General features: G+C 45.2%; 2 protein-coding genes across 2 annotated transcripts; one reads left to right on the top strand and one right to left on the bottom strand.

Annotated features, from left to right (window-relative positions):
* Positions 1-626: 626 nt before the first annotated feature.
* On the bottom strand, positions 627-3,829 carry LOC115764244. Its single transcript, XM_030707161.1, has 2 exons — positions 3,622-3,829; positions 627-3,553 (listed from the first exon to the last, which is right to left on the bottom strand). The coding sequence occupies exons 1-2, from the start codon at positions 3,827-3,829 to the stop codon at positions 786-788; spliced, it is 2,976 nt and encodes a 991-aa protein (XP_030563021.1). The 3' UTR covers positions 627-785.
* Positions 3,830-6,341: 2,512 nt separating this feature from the next.
* LOC115764338 (NPC intracellular cholesterol transporter 1 homolog 1b) lies at positions 6,342-12,831 on the top strand. The gene is made up of 6 exons (XM_030707292.1): positions 6,342-7,589; positions 7,697-7,998; positions 8,985-9,914; positions 9,984-10,393; positions 10,462-10,616; positions 11,423-12,831. The coding sequence occupies exons 1-6, from the start codon at positions 6,411-6,413 to the stop codon at positions 12,209-12,211; spliced, it is 3,765 nt and encodes a 1,254-aa protein (XP_030563152.1). The 5' UTR covers positions 6,342-6,410; the 3' UTR covers positions 12,212-12,831.
* Positions 12,832-15,357: the final 2,526 nt, after the last annotated feature.

The raw sequence follows: 15,357 nt of genomic DNA, 5'->3' as shown, positions 1-15,357 counted from the left end.
CTATGCTAACAGTTAGTTAGCAGTGGCCAAAGCTTTTGCACTGTTCAGCAGTAGGCATAGTTCGACTTAACAGCTGGTCCACAGCTGCATATGTATGCAGCAAGATCACATTAGACCTAGGCTGCAAACCGGAAATACCATTTATTTATTTTTATAACGAACCGATCCTTTAATTAGCCTGTTTGTCTAAAAACGTTTTTTGAAAAAGGTTTAATTTCAAATAAAGAAGACTTTAAAAAAGGCCCTAGTTATTGGATTTATCCAATCATATTTGATATATGACAGCTTAGAGCAATATTTTTCAGTTGATTTCCTACTGAAGAAAGATTGAAAAATACATAAATAATAAGGGTTTTGACCAATTTCTGGATTCAAGGATCCAGAAAACAATCTTTACGAACTAAACCTAAAGGAAATTGAAACATGAAACAGCGACCTTTTTGAACAGATCGTTTCTATGGCAGCTATATGATTATGTGTTCATAAAATGGCATGAATATAAGCAATATAATTGAATGATTAATTATAATTGAGAATGTCTACTTTTAGGCGCTGCATATTTCATGACAAACTGAGAATACCCTCTTCGAGGGCATGCAAAGGCAAGAGCGCATATCTCTGGGGTACTTTTATTACTAGTTACTTATTGTTGATGCCAAATATGGTTAGTTTTTTACTAGCTAGAAACATTGCAATAAAATTTGGTTAACAAATCGTTGAGAGCATGGACTACATAAAAGTTTCGCTTCCCGAGTCTTTGCCATTCGGGCTTAGGGATTTTCACATCATTGGATCAGCGTGGGACGCAGTTTGATGGGTCTATCGTGGGTAATGGGTATCGCATAATCCCGAACAGAGAGCTCCAAATAGATGGGCTCTGTGTAATCATTGGTAAGCACACGCAAGTCCTGTCCGGTCAGTCGCATATAGTTCGTGCTGTTCAGCATGAACTGATCGCAATTGTGACAATTGTCGAGACCACGCACCTGCATAATGCTGCTGCGGCAGATGTCGACGCGCCGATTGAAGACGGTCATGTGCACGTGCACCGGCTGCGGCAGCTTCAAGCTGACCATCCACAGGGCCATTACGTTCTCACCGCCCATGTGCACCTCCTCAGCGGCAGACGGGGTCTCGGATGTGGCGTTCGATGCGTTTGCCGTTGCGGAATGGAAATCTGTGGATCCCTGCGTCTGCTGCTGCTGCTGCTTTTGCTGCAGAGGCTGCCCGCCTGTCCGCTCATTGGCCTGCAGTCGGGTGCGACAGGCCATCACAAAGAGGGGCATGTGACCCGTGTATTTGGCATAGCCTTTGGGCAGGCCCGCATTGTAGACGTGTGCGTAATGCTTGAGTGGCAGCTCGAAGGGTTTATTCTTGTACCCAGCATAGACGATCATCGATAGGCAGACGTTCTGCGAGCGCTTGAAGGAGCGCGGCTGGAACATGATCAGCACCTGATCCCGTTCGTAGATCTCATTGAGGGCCAGTCCCGGCTCACTCAGATGCACCTCCAGAAAGTGGGCCAGCAGCGATTCGTTAAGCAGCCGCGAACAGCCCGGCATGCGTAGTGGACACTCGAACTGCATGCCACTTGTGTCCCCGATGCTTGGCTTCCGGCAGTCGTCCGATCCCTTGGCGCTCAGCATGCGCATATAATAGCGGCTGGCTTTATCCTGAAACAGACGCAACTGGCGCAGCCGCAAGGCAATGTCCTGGGCACGCTGCTCCCGGCTTAGGCAGTCGAACTCCCGGGACAAGTAGGCGCAGCGCTCAATGGCAGCGCGTGCGGCCTCCTCGCCCAGGATGGGTGCGCCCACATGGCCAACATTCAATGCATCGATTGGCAAATATTTGATACGCTCGCGCGGACTATATAAGCCGCCGGGTGGGCGAGTCTTGTCAAAGGCGCTCGGATTGCACCACACCTCGTTTAGGGTGTCCGCCGAGCCGTGCTTGATGCCACTCCACTCGGACGACAGCTGAGCAGCTGCTTGCGGTATCTCTGGCATGCCGTCCAGCTCATGATCGAGCTGCTGCAGCGACGATGTCTCTGTGTGGACAATTGGCTTGGTTTTCATCAGACCGGACATATTCTGTTCGTTGAGCAGCAAACGAGGTGTGCACGGTGCCAAGAGCACCTGCAGCTGCACCTTATCCGCGGTATCCAGACTGTGCGCCGGGCATTTAGCGAACCGCTTTGCCGCATGCTGCTGGGCGGCCACCCGGCCGGGCAGATTCACAATTTTGGGCGTGCGGCGCAGCCGATGGGTCAGTTCGACATTATCATTGGACTCCAGACTTTGTGTCCGCTTGCCGCTGTAATTCGATATTGATGGATAGCGATAGCGGAAGCCAGGTGCATGTGGCTTCTTGAGTTGGCTCTGGCTCGATTTGGCATCCCGTTTCATCTCCGGCATTCCATTCTCCCCCTTCTTTTGATGTGCCGAACTGCTGCGCTCATTCGGCGCTGTGGCTAATACATAGTTTGGTGGTGGTGGGGGTGGTGGAGCTGGTCCTGGTGTTATTGCTGGGCTTGTTGCTGTTGGTGGTGGCGGTGGTGGCGGCGGTGGTATAGGCGGCGGTGGCGGCGGCGGCGGTGGTGGCGCTGTCCTATTGATCAAGCGCTTGCTATTCATGCTTTCCACATTGTGCATAGCCTGGCAGCTGTAGCAGCCGCAATCTACCGATCGTTCCGCTGGATTGGGATCAACAATTTGGTACGGCTCCAGCTCAAAAGGCGGCTCGATAGGCGCTTGCTCTTCCGACAGCGGCTGATGGTAATGCCTTGACGGCATCGGCAACATATCAAAGTACTGACTGGATTGTGCGTATGGTCGATCCTGCTGACTCTGCCCAGTGTACGGGCTCAACGGATTTGGAGGGTCGACCGGCTCATAGAACTCCAGTGCAGGCAAATCTTCGCATGCCTGCTGCCATGGCTCCATCTCGTGGATAGGCTCGTCATATTCGCCGTTGAAGTCGGCAGCACAGTAGAGTTCAACGCATGGGGTTGGTGGTTCCGGTTCCATGTAGCCGCACGCACAGACCTCCTGTGCTCGATAGCCGCCGTCCAGACGCTGACCCAGTTCGATCCGTTCGCCCTCAGTTTGGGTGTAGCTGTCCTGGCATGTGCGCTGCTGGAACTGGCAGGTCTCCACCTCAAGCTCTTCCCGCTCCCGCTCCCTCTCTCGCTCACGCTCACGCTCACTGCGTTGCTGTCGGCGCCATTCGCGCTCGCGATCTCCCATGTAGATGAGTTCTAGTGTTGTTACCGGTATGCCCAGTCGATCGTAGTGCATACGCTGGCGGAACAGCTCCACAAATCCAATGGTATAATCGCCACTCTCCTCTTCCAGATCCTGCTGCAAATCTGGCTGCCAGTCCGCAGGCTCCCTGACCTGATGGCTATACCTGAAGAGCACTTGGCTGGCGCCAGCTGCCAAGCGTCTGCCCGAATTGGCCGCTTCCCCCGGCAAATGCCACTCGATATTGCGCACCAACCGATGATACTCGCCGGCCAAGTCCTCAAGTATGCGATGGCGTGAGTTGTTGGCTAAAAAAGTGTGTCTCTATATGGTTATCTAGTCTCGGCTGGCATCTGGGCTCAGCTGTGTTACTTACAGAAAGGCTTTGGCTGCACCGGCAGCTGCACCTGGCTGTTGGCCTTTTGATTGGAGGGCACTACGGCCAAATCTTCGGGCGAGTCAAATTGTTGCGATTGTGTTTCTGTCTTGTGTTCCTGATTGTTTGTGTTTGTATACCCATTCCACGCTGCTGTTGCTTCGTGTACACAATTTTTTTGTTTCGAGTAGTAAAACTTTTTTTCCATATCTTACTTAACTATTTGATTTTATTGAACCAGCCTGGTAGCACATGAAATACAATTTTCTGACTCAAATTTCAGCGATTGCCTTGCCAGCCACATTATTCTTCGGAAATATCACATTATAACAATAATAATAATGATAATATGAATTATAACGAGCTGAGCATTATTATATATGCAGAGTCAAAATTATACCAAGTATAATTTGTTATAACTATTTCGTTTGATAAGATCTTCGATATACGAAATAAGTATTGCTATCAAAGCAAAACAAACCTATTGACTAAAGCTGGCCAGCTAAAGATGACTTTAATCAGGTCCGAGCCCTCACCTACCGCATCGCACGTTAGGGTTTATAGCTAGGTAATACGACCTATTGCTGACATTTCTAATTGGCATATATAGCGCTTATCAGCGCATTTTTAACACCGGACACACACCTGGCTAAACTAATGGGTTATTCATAGGCCTGGTGACGCCGGCTTCTTTGGTTAGCTGAGGTAGCGATCTGTCGATGAGTGTTTCTTTTTGTTTTAGCAGCTACTCGCGATAAGTGTAGTTCGCTATAAAATTATTTGCCATTTGGCTGCGCGGTCGTTAGTTGTCGAATTCTCGAGTGAACACCTGTTTAGCCCGCTCACGATAAGCGGCAGTTGCCGGAGTCTTGAAAATTATTAAAACACTTGCATACCATAAAAAATATAAAGCGCCCAGACGCAACTTGGCAAGGTAAAAAATGCCATTAGGCCGTGTCGAATAACCAAGTGAATCACATACAAACACCTCTAACGAGCCATTTTATGTATTATCTTCTTCTATTGCTACTAAGGAAAATAAAGAATATTGTTTTATTGATTGACTGATTGACTGTCTGACCGACTGACTGTCTGACTGACTGCTGGGACTGCTGGGTTTTTTTGATGGATAATAAAATAATCTTAATTTGTATATAAGCATGCATGTATGCATGTGGGAAGAATAAAATATACATATAACATGTATAGACATATTGGTGCATATAGTCATAGGTATAGCTTGTCGTGCTGCGATGTAATTCACACAAAAAATAGAATTTTTAAATATCGCCCTCCTACGCGATTCTCACGAATTCAAGCTGGACTTAACACAATACATCACAATTAAAACATTATTATTATATATTATTCAAAGAAATTGTGTAGCAAATTTTAATCTCTGATACTCTAGATGTCTCTTAATCTCTCTCTACTGTACTCCCCCTCTCTCTCTTTCTTTCTCTCATACTCGATGTATCTCTCTCTCTTGCTCCCACACTCCATGTATCTCTCTCTCTCTCTCTCTCTCTCGTTTTTTCCCTCTCTCCCTCTCTCTCTCTCTCTCTCTCTCTCTCTCTCTCTCTCTCTCTCTCTCTCTCTCTCTCTCTCTCTCTCTCTCTCTATCTCTCTCTCTATCTCTCTCTCCCTGTCCCTCTCTCTCTCTCCCTCTCTCTCTCTCTCTCTCGCTCTCTCTCTCTCTCTCTCTCTCTCTCTCTCTCTCTCTCTCTTTCTTTCTCTGTCTCTCTCTATCTATCTCTCTCTCTATCTCTCTCTCTATCTCTCTCTATCTCTCTCTCTATCTCTCTCTCTATCTCTCTCTCTATCTCTCTCTCTATCTCTGTCTATCTCTCTCTCTATCTCTCTCTCTCTATCTCTCTCTCTATCTATCTCTCTCTCTCTCTCTCTCTCTCTCTCTCTCTCTCTCTCTCTCTCTCTCTCTCTCTCTCTCTCTTTCTCTTTCTCTCATTCACCCTCTTTTTTCTATTTGCTCTTTATTTTCCTCTGCTCCTCATGTGTAAGTAAAATCCCATGAACATTGAACTACTATCTTTAATAGTAATATTTTTCTGCTTATGAAATTTTTATTAATGTTCTTCTTTATTAGGGTATTTAATCTTCGCCATGGTAAAGATAGTTGGATGGTTAGTTAATATTTTTATTATTAACATAAAAATATCATGATCTACAAATGATCAATTATAGATTATATTAATTTTGTGACTGTTATGTACTGAGGAATGCTGGAACCAGACCATTTCGCCCAGTACAAATGACAACATAGGTTTAAAAGTTTATGTTTAGATATATATTTATATATATATGTATATATATATTTTAGTTATTAGACCCTATGCAGTTTTGAGGGATTAAGTAGTTTTGTTGCTACTCGAATAGAAAAGACCACAACAATAACAACAACAATGGGACTTTAATCGATTTCCGAATCGGCTGCCAACGTGTGGCTTATCTGCCTCCGGCCCAGATAAGCCGCAGCTGGGCTGTTAATGGAGCTCTGAGCTGGTTAATCGCCGAATCAGCACCGAAATCTAATCAATGCCCAGCAGAGAGCACTTCAGTTCGATACTGTTACCCACATAGCTAGCTGGTTTTTAATTTCAATTGATTAATCAGTTGTTAGACAGTTAACGAGCTGTTCGGTTGTTGCGCTAAAAGTAGCTGCTGGTCAACTGTGCTGCAAAATAAAATTCTTTTTTTTTTTTAGTTTTATTTTATGTTATTTTTTTCGTTTATTTATTTATTTTTTGTGTTTTGTTTTTTTGTGGCCTGAAATGGCAGTGAAATTGCAACTGGTCGCGCTGCTATTGGCAACGGCTGTGCAGCTGGGCGCGAGGGCCGATTGCATTTGGTATGGAGAGAGCCATATGATTGGTGAACATGCACAGAATTTGGCGTACTCAGGTCCCCCCCAGGCCGTAAACAATGCGGAATCGGAAGCCATTTTTGCCAGACGCTGCCCCACCCTGTATGCGGAATACAAGGGCGAAAATGGGGACGAGGAACTAAAGCTTTGCTGCGATGCAAAACAGATTGTAACCATGGATGGAGGATTGACGCAGGCCGATGGTGTCTATTCAAGGTGTCCCACCTGTACGTTGAACATGGCACTGACCGTTTGCTCCATGACCTGTGCCCAAAATCATTCGCTCTTCTTGACCGCCTACCTGGCAAAGAATCCAGACGACGTGGACTTTGTGGAGCACATTGATTATCGCCTCCAAGATGAGAGCGTCATGAAAATCTACAACAGCTGTGCCAGCATACAGCATCCGCAAACGGGTCGACCCGCCATGGATCTGGGCTGTGGTGCCTACAATGCCAAGACCTGCAATTATCGCAAATGGTATAACTTCATGGGCGATGCTGAGAACAGCGACTATGTGCCGTTCGTTATCAATTACATGTGGTCGGAGGATGCGCCCGAAGGCTCCGACGATTACTATCTGGAGGTGCATCCGCTCGACTGCGGACAGAGCTATGAGGGCAACTATGCCTGTGCGTGCATCGATTGCGAGGAGTCCTGCCCATTGACTGAGGCGCCAACTGGGCCCGTGGATCCGTGGCAGGTGGCCGGACTGTATGGCATCACATTTATAGTTGCCTTGGTGCTGGGCCTGCTGATAACAGGCTTCATTTGCTGGGGTGCCACCGGGGATCGTCGAGGAGCCAATGTTTGTATGCCAACCTTGTATGGCGAGTTTCTGTATCGCGGCTGTCGCAGCTGGGGCACCTTCTGTGCCAAGCATCCGGTCCTGGTGCTGGCCCTGTGCTCCTGGGCCATTGGTGGGCTCGGCTATGGTATAGTCTACATGAACGTAACCACCGACCCTGTCGAGCTCTGGGCCAGCGAGCAGAGTCAGACGCGCATCGAGAAGGACTATTTCGATCAGCATTTTGGACCCTTCTATCGCACCAATCAGCTCTTTGTGAAGCCGGTGAACAAAAATACGGTAAATATTCTCTCATTTCCAACAAGGTATTCACTCATCCTCTCCCCCTCCCCCTCTTTCTCGCACTCTCTCTCCCCCTTTAATGGACTCTTTGTCTCTTATCGCAGTTTACACACGAGACAATCAACGGAATTCTCACGTTTGGTCCAGCCTTTGAGCAGAGTTTCCTGCAGGAGGTATTCGAGCTGCAAGAACAGATTATGCAGCTGGGCATGTCGGAGGACGCCGGATTGGACAAGATATGCTATGCGCCAGTTCTCTATCCCGGCCTAACACCCACCGTCGATGACTGTGTCATACAGTCCGTCTATGGCTACTTCCAGCACGACATGTCCAAATTCCAAAGCTCCTATGTGGACGGCAATAACTATACCATAAACTATCTGAATCAATTGGAGGATTGCTTGCGGTAAGTCCAAACAAGATACATGAAAAATTACAGGCCGACGAGCTAGTACCCCCGATCTTAACTGCATTCAAAGTCCCAGTTTGTGAGGTTAAGGAAGAAGGAGAAACAAAGAGAGAAGCTTAAAGGAATTTCAATAGAGCCTCTCCCTCTCTCTCTCTCTCCCTCTAGAGCATTGAGCTGTCAAATACATAGAAAACGGTTTCGGTTTTTCAAGATAGCTTCACCAAAATTGGCATTTATTAGTTCCACTTTACTGCTTATCTGATCAACAGAAACCTACCATACCATAAAGCTCTATAAGTTTGTTTTGCATGAAAAACCTTTTTGGTTCTTCATGATAACAGGAACAAGCTCGACAAAAACGAGCTTCGGCTGTGTTCTTAACACATCAGCTTCTATTGTTAGACACTTGTTAATTTTTTTATATTTTTCTTTATTTCTTCACCCGTCACGATCCCACTCTGCTCAAAAGAAGTCGGTATAAAGCTCTTGTTTAAATGAGCTTCTTGCTTTGTGTCTGCAAGTATATTTAACTTGCGATGTGCCAAACATAGCTGCTATTCCTTGATAAACAATTTTCAATCGTTTGTTCCTACTGGAGCCATATGATAGAAAAAGGTGGAGCTTCAAAGCTGAGAAAGGAAAACATAGCTATATCAAATCAGCTTGCATTTCCAATCAGCGGGTTTTCCCCGTCCTTGGCCGTGGCAAGTTCTGTGCTTCAAAATGTTGATTAAACTTAATCACCCATTGCGGTCGGAACTTTGCAGTGTAATTTCATGCTGTACAATATTTTATATTGCCAGGTTTTGGGTTCAGATATAGAAGCCTAGCCAGGCATAATTAAGTAAGCATAAGAATAAGTAGTCGGAAATTCCTAATAAATTTTTCAAATTACCTAGAGAGCGTACCGAAATCGTAAAATTATAGGCATCAAATAAATGCATGCATAATAATAATAATTATCATAATTTCGCAATGAAAAGTGTGCCAATGATGGAGGACTGCTTCGGCACCTATGGCGGACCCATTGAGCCGGGCATTGCTGTGGGCGGTATGCCAGCTGTTGCGAGTGGCGAGGATCCCGACTATATGCTAGCCACTGGCCTAGTATTGACCTTTCTGGGCAAGAACCAGAACGATGTCAGCAAGCTGGACATTAGCTTCGAATGGGAGAAACGTTTCATTGACTTCATGAGAAACTACACCAGCACACGCCTGGACATAGCCTACTCTGCGGAGCGTTCCATACAGGATGCCATTGTCGAGCTATCCGAGGGCGAGGTGGGCACCGTGGTCATCAGCTATGTGGTAATGTTTCTCTACGTAGCCATCGCGCTGGGCCGCATACGCAGCTGTGTCGGCTTCCTGCGGGACTCGCGTATCATGTTGGCCGTGAGTGGAATCGTTATAGTGCTGGCCTCTGTCATCTGCAGCCTGGGCTTTTGGGGATATGTGGGCGTGACAACCACTATGCTGGCAATCGAGGTGATACCGTTCCTGGTGCTCGCCGTTGGCGTTGACAATATCTTCATAATGGTGCACACCTACCAGCGTCTGGATCACAGTCGCTATCCGAGCACACACGATGCCATCGGCGAGGCCATCGGCCAGGTGGGACCATCCATTCTGCAAACGGCCAGCAGCGAGTTCGCCTGCTTTGCCATTGGCGCCATCTCCGAGATGCCCGCCGTGAAGACATTCGCCATGTACGCAGCCATCGCCATATTGTTGGACTTCTTGCTACAGATCACCGCCTTTGTGGCTCTGATGGCCATCGATGAGCGACGCTATCAGGACGGACGCCTGGACATGCTGTGCTGTGTGCGCGGCGAGGTTAAGCCGCAGAAAGCCCATGAGGTTGGCGTACTGGAGCAGCTCTTCAAGAACTTCTATGCGCCCTTCTTGCTATCCAAGTGAGTCCCCCTTGACTTTTGAGTGAGTAAGAATTCTCGCTGAGCCGTCAATCGATTCATGCATTTCAGACCGGTTAAGATTATCGTGCTGCTTATCTTCACTGTGGTCACGGCCCTGTCTTTGATGGTCATGCCCTCCATTGAACCAGGTCTGGATCAGGAAATGTCTATGCCCAAGGATTCGCATGTGGTCAAGTATTTCCGTTACATGGACGATCTACTGGCCATGGGTGCGCCCGTCTACTGGGTGCTTAAGCCAGGCCTGAACTACAGCAATCCGGCTCATCAGAACTTCATATGCGGCGGCGTTGAATGCAACAACGATTCGCTTTCCGTACAGCTCTACACGCAGTCGCGCTACCCGCAGATAACCGCTCTGGCCAGACCGGCATCCTCATGGATCGACGACTATATCGATTGGATCGGTATTTCTGATTGTTGCAAGCTAAATGCCACCACCGGCGGCTTCTGTCCCAGCAGTAAGTGCGCACAAGGCATGCCTCAATGCATTTGATTCAACTACAGTCCATTCGTCTGTTGATTCTAGACTCCAAGAGCGAAGATTGTTACCCCTGCGAGCGGCAATTCACAGAAGATGGACTACGGCCCACTCCGGAAACATTTGACAAATATGTGCCAATTTTCCTCTCCGATCTACCCGATGCTGAATGCGCCAAGGCGGGCCGACCTTCCTACGCTGACGTGAGTACACAAAACCCACCCGCACAGCTCAACCAACAATAGAAGACATTTTTCTCTGTTATACTATTATTACTGTTACCATATAAGAATGGAGTCTGTCTGTCTGATGAATCTCAGCGAATTTCAAAATAATATTCTATGCTTATCAACCGTAGTTTAGGTATAAATAAAAGGCTTATCCTTATTATTATGTTGTATGCTTAAAAGAATTGCAAATATTTGACGTAAGCTGTTATTCTAAGCTGGAAATACTTTATTTCCATAAAGGGAAACTTAAGGTCGTTTACTTGAATACCGAAGCAAAATCCGAACTGAAACATAGCTTCACAACGATTTGCTTCAAAATATAATTTTTTATAACAAACGCAAACATAGTATATATATGCATGGTAAAGCATACAAGAGTAGCTAGGCTGGTCGCCTGTTTGCTTATAATTCTCAAGTGGTTATAGCTCCGTTCTGGGGACAAGGACTTGTCTGCTGACGATGTAACCGGAGGTTCATAAAATAACCATACAGACAATCTACTCACTCTTGGTGTTAACACCTTGCTGCAAAGGTTTTAGTTGAAAGAAACTTAGAACATTAGAACTAGAAGCCAAATCATGCTTCATTAATATGCAAAAAAAAATAATATGCGAGCCGAAGCTTAAGGCGGCGAAGCGAGGCTTGGCTTAAATTACGAATCGAACCAAAAATATGGGTTTTATTGGGTTCACATAGATACAGCAAATCTTTATGTGCAACCAAAAGAGGAATTTTTAACAATAATGGCTAAAATCGGACATATATGTTTATGCTTGCAGGCCGTCATTTATACGCTAAACGACGAGGGTCTGACTACCATATTGGATACGCACTTTATGCAATACTCGACCACGTCGACAACATCGGACAAGTTTGTGGCGGCGCTGCGGGAGGCGCGTCGTGTCCAGGCTGAAATCAATGAGATGCTGGCCAATAATGGCGCCGACACAGAAGTGTTTCCCTATTGCGTGTTCTTCATCTTTTACGAGCAGTATTTGACCATCTGGGATGATGCCCTGGTATCGCTGGGTCTATCGTTGGCGGCCATTTTTGCTGTGACTCTGCTGCTAACCGGGCTGGACATAACGTCGGCTCTGATTGTGCTCTTCATGGTCGTCTGCATTCTGATTAATATGGGCGGCATGATGTGGGCCTGGGACATAACCCTGAACGCCATCTCGTTGGTCAACCTGGTCGTCTGTGTCGGCATTGGCGTTGAGTTCATCTCGCATATTGTGCGCTCGTTCAAGCAGGCCAGGGGCAACGCTCAGCAGCGGGCGTTCCACTCGCTCAGCGTTACCGGCAGCAGCGTTCTATCCGGGATTACGTTGACCAAATTCGCTGGCATTATTGTGCTGGCCTTTTCCAAATCGCAGATCTTTCAGGTCTTCTATTTCCGCATGTATTTGGGCATTGTGCTCATTGGTGCCGCACACGGCCTAATCCTGCTGCCAGTTCTGCTCAGCCTGCTCGGCCCGCTCCATGGCCTGGCCAAAGATTCCAGCAGTGAGTCGCTCACCTCAGTGTCGCGCAGACAAAGCCAAGAGTCCAAATACGTTACGAGTTAATTAATTACTTAATCTTATTTTTTTCCGTGTGTGCGCGTGCGTGTGCGTGTGAGTGTGTGTGTGTGTGTTTACGTGAGTGCTCATCATATATTTTGTATTTGTTTTATTTGATTTATATAGATTTCTGTTGCCGGCGCGAGCACTTGCTATTTAAAATTAATAATAAAAAAAACAAAAAAATTGGTGTTTAAGCCATAAATTTGCATAAAATGCTTGGCAGCGAGTCCCTTCACCCACCACCGCCCACCGCCCACCGCCCATCTGCACCCCATTTATTGTTTATCGCCATGGCACCTTTGTTTTTTATGGCATTAAGCGGCCAACTGCCGCGCACCGCCAAAACAATAAATAAGAAACTCGCAGCGGCAACCCCAAGCTCCAAACTCCAAGCCCGGGCAACCTTAGCCAAGCCCCAACTGCTGACCCTCAATTCTACCCCCAAACATCTTACGCCTTTTCAGCAAAACTTTGGCCAGATTTTTCAGTTGCAGCTTCTTCATTATTATACACTAATTACATGGGGCATAGCTCATGCCAGAACGAGCTCTTTCATTTATCAAATTGTAAAGTTCAGTCATAATTTTAATTTAAGCTATGTTATTTTTAATAAACACTGTAAATACCGAAGAAAATAAAAACTATATAATACTATTATAATTTATATAATTCAAGTCCGAAATTTCAACTTTATTTCACACAAGCTGAAACCTTGAAACGAACTGATTGAATAAGGATCAGCCAAAGCCTAACCTGAATGATATTATTTTAAAATTTCATTCCAGGAATTCCATGAAAATTCTAAAAATTAAGGTGCAAAACATGTGGAAAACCATATTTCAAATATTTTCAAACATTTGTTAGACTAACATACAACATAGAAAACCCAATAAAGCAACAATCCAATTGTTCCCTAAAGTAATTAAACTTGATGTGTCGAGCTTTAATTATTTCATTAATTTTTGAAGAAGCGGCAAGAAAGGACTTTTGAGATTCGGCTCGATTCCGGAACACTGTGTGGGCTTTCCTGTTGTTAACTGTTCACCGCCTGCTGGCCAGGACGCGTTCTGCGGCTTACAGCACGCAGCGAGACGCCAGCAGCAAAAAAAAAAAACACAAGCATTACCCAATGGTCACGCACACAGCCAAAAGATGTGCACGGGAATTTAACTCTCAGAATGAGTGTAGTGTTTTTAATTAAAATTAATAAAGTTTATAGTGGTTTTTATGTGCGTCGACGTCGTCGTCGTCGTCTTGGAGCACAGCTCCAACAGTTCGCAGTTACTTGGGTGCTTTGAGCTACTTGACTGAGAATCCCCTCCCCACACACACCCGCAGACACCCGCAGTCACCCTCACAAGTTGTCTGTCCGCCTTCGCGGTTATTTTCGGTGCTTAGCAGCTCGGCTGCTTGCCTGTTGTTTTGCGTCTTAAGCGTCTTGGCCCTAAACCAACAGCCCAGCCACCCACATGGACATCGCTCATCCACCGGAATCACTTAGCTGCGCCCGTAATATTTTCCAGGCATTCGAAATTCGGGCACTTGAAACGGCCCTACAACTGAAAAGCATAATTATAAATGTATCAACTAATACATATGGCAAAATCAATTTGCAATTACCAGCTCTGCGTGTGTGTGTGTGTGTGTGTATTCGTGCGTGTGCGTGTGCGTGTGCGTGTGAGCCCAAACAGATGAAGTGAAAAGTGAAGTGCCCGTTTATCGAGTGTCTGCTTGTGGCCCACATGTTTTTCCAGCTAACACTTAATTGCCTTTTCAAAGTACTTAGCTCTGACAATGCCGAGTGCTAATGTTATTCACAAAAAAAAAAACAAAAAGTCAAATGAAACAAGAACCAACATTATACTCAAGATGGGCTGAAAGGCTTGCACAGACACTTGAATGCTCTAAGATGTATATACTTAGCTTGAGCCAAATCAAAAATATTTCCTAAACAATGTTCTCTCAGGCAGTACTTAAAATGCATCTTCTTATCCAATTGTTACATTTATTATTACGATTATAAGTATTCTCATTAATTATTATTAGTATTATCAATATCATCATCATTCATCATTGTTAATACTGTTGCTTTTATTAATATAGAATCTAATTAATAATCTGTCATTTTACGACCGCGTTCAATAAGGCCAGAAATGTTTTGGGTTTCATTAAGTGATATTCAGAGGATTGGGATCCGTCATACTCCAAGTACACTTCTGATCATCACTTCTGATCATTAATCTTCCTTCTCTCATTAGTCGTAGAAGCATGCTTGGTGAAGTATTGTTTCAAAAGTTAATTACAGGTGACATCGAATCTTATGGGTTGACTAGCCAACTAAACTTCTCTATCCCTACTAGACTAGCACGTAATTATACACCTTTATTGTTCAGGGTTCTCTTCTTCTTGTTTAGCAAATAGTTGATCTTAGCATACAGATGTCTTAGTTTGCACGACTGCAGCACTCGTTCGATTGCTCGGGAGGTGGGATGCAGCACAATCTAATCTAATTTCCTATTGGTAATATTATTTTTACTAGCCAATTTCTTAGTAAGGTATTCATATATAGATAAACATATTATCATTAGGTCATATTCATTCATGAAAGAGCATTTAAAATTCCGCAAACGCCTATTACATTTTTCTCAGCTCGTTGTTAATGTGAAATATTTCTTTGAAAATAGCTTTAATTGCATTGCTGCCTAATTAAATTTTAATAAATTTTGACAGACCATTCAGCATGATATTGGACACATTTATGAGCCCATATGGGCGAGCTAATAGGCATGAGAATCATGGCAACCGATGCGAAAATGTGTTAGAGCATTGAACCTACACACTTTATATTGTGGCATATAATTTCCAATATCATTCACAAAGCTAACATTTTATGGCCAAATTAAAACCAGGTTAACTATAGTGTAGATATCCTGTTCATTGATTTCTTTTGAGGTGTAATGAAATGAAAGAGACTTCGCATTGACATCGCACCTGGAACAGTTTGTCGAGCTAACCCTCTATGAAATATTGCAAGATTCCTGAACTTATGCACAGCTACGCAATAGGCAATAAAAGTTGAAATCTGCATAGAAATTCGGCCAAGTTAAAAAGGCAAGCGGCACACACGGTTTTATGTGCCGGCAATTTGC

The sequence above is a fragment of the Drosophila novamexicana genome, unplaced genomic scaffold (assembly GCF_003285875.2).
Source record: "Drosophila novamexicana strain 15010-1031.04,08,12 unplaced genomic scaffold, DnovRS2.1 tig00000820-arrow-pilon, whole genome shotgun sequence".
NCBI lineage: Eukaryota > Metazoa > Arthropoda > Insecta > Diptera > Drosophilidae > Drosophila > Drosophila novamexicana.
Note: the sequence above shows the minus strand (reverse complement) of the source record. Positions and strands in the feature narration are given on the sequence as shown.

Bases quoted from the DNA above. Each gene is read 5' to 3' on its own strand.
- LOC115764244 (XM_030707161.1), bottom strand. From the start codon at position 3,829: ATGGAAAAAAAGTTTTACTACTCGAAACAAAAAAATTGTGTACACGAA. The intron at 3,554-3,621 runs GTAAGTAACACA...ACACTTTTTTAG, and splicing joins GGTGCAGCCAAAGCCTTTCT to CCAACAACTCACGCCATCGC.
- LOC115764338 (XM_030707292.1), top strand. From the start codon at position 6,411: ATGGCAGTGAAATTGCAACTGGTCGCGCTGCTATTGGCAACGGCTGTG. The intron at 9,915-9,983 runs GTGAGTCCCCCT...CATGCATTTCAG, and splicing joins GCGCCCTTCTTGCTATCCAA to ACCGGTTAAGATTATCGTGC. The intron at 10,617-11,422 runs GTGAGTACACAA...TTATGCTTGCAG, and splicing joins GCCGACCTTCCTACGCTGAC to GCCGTCATTTATACGCTAAA.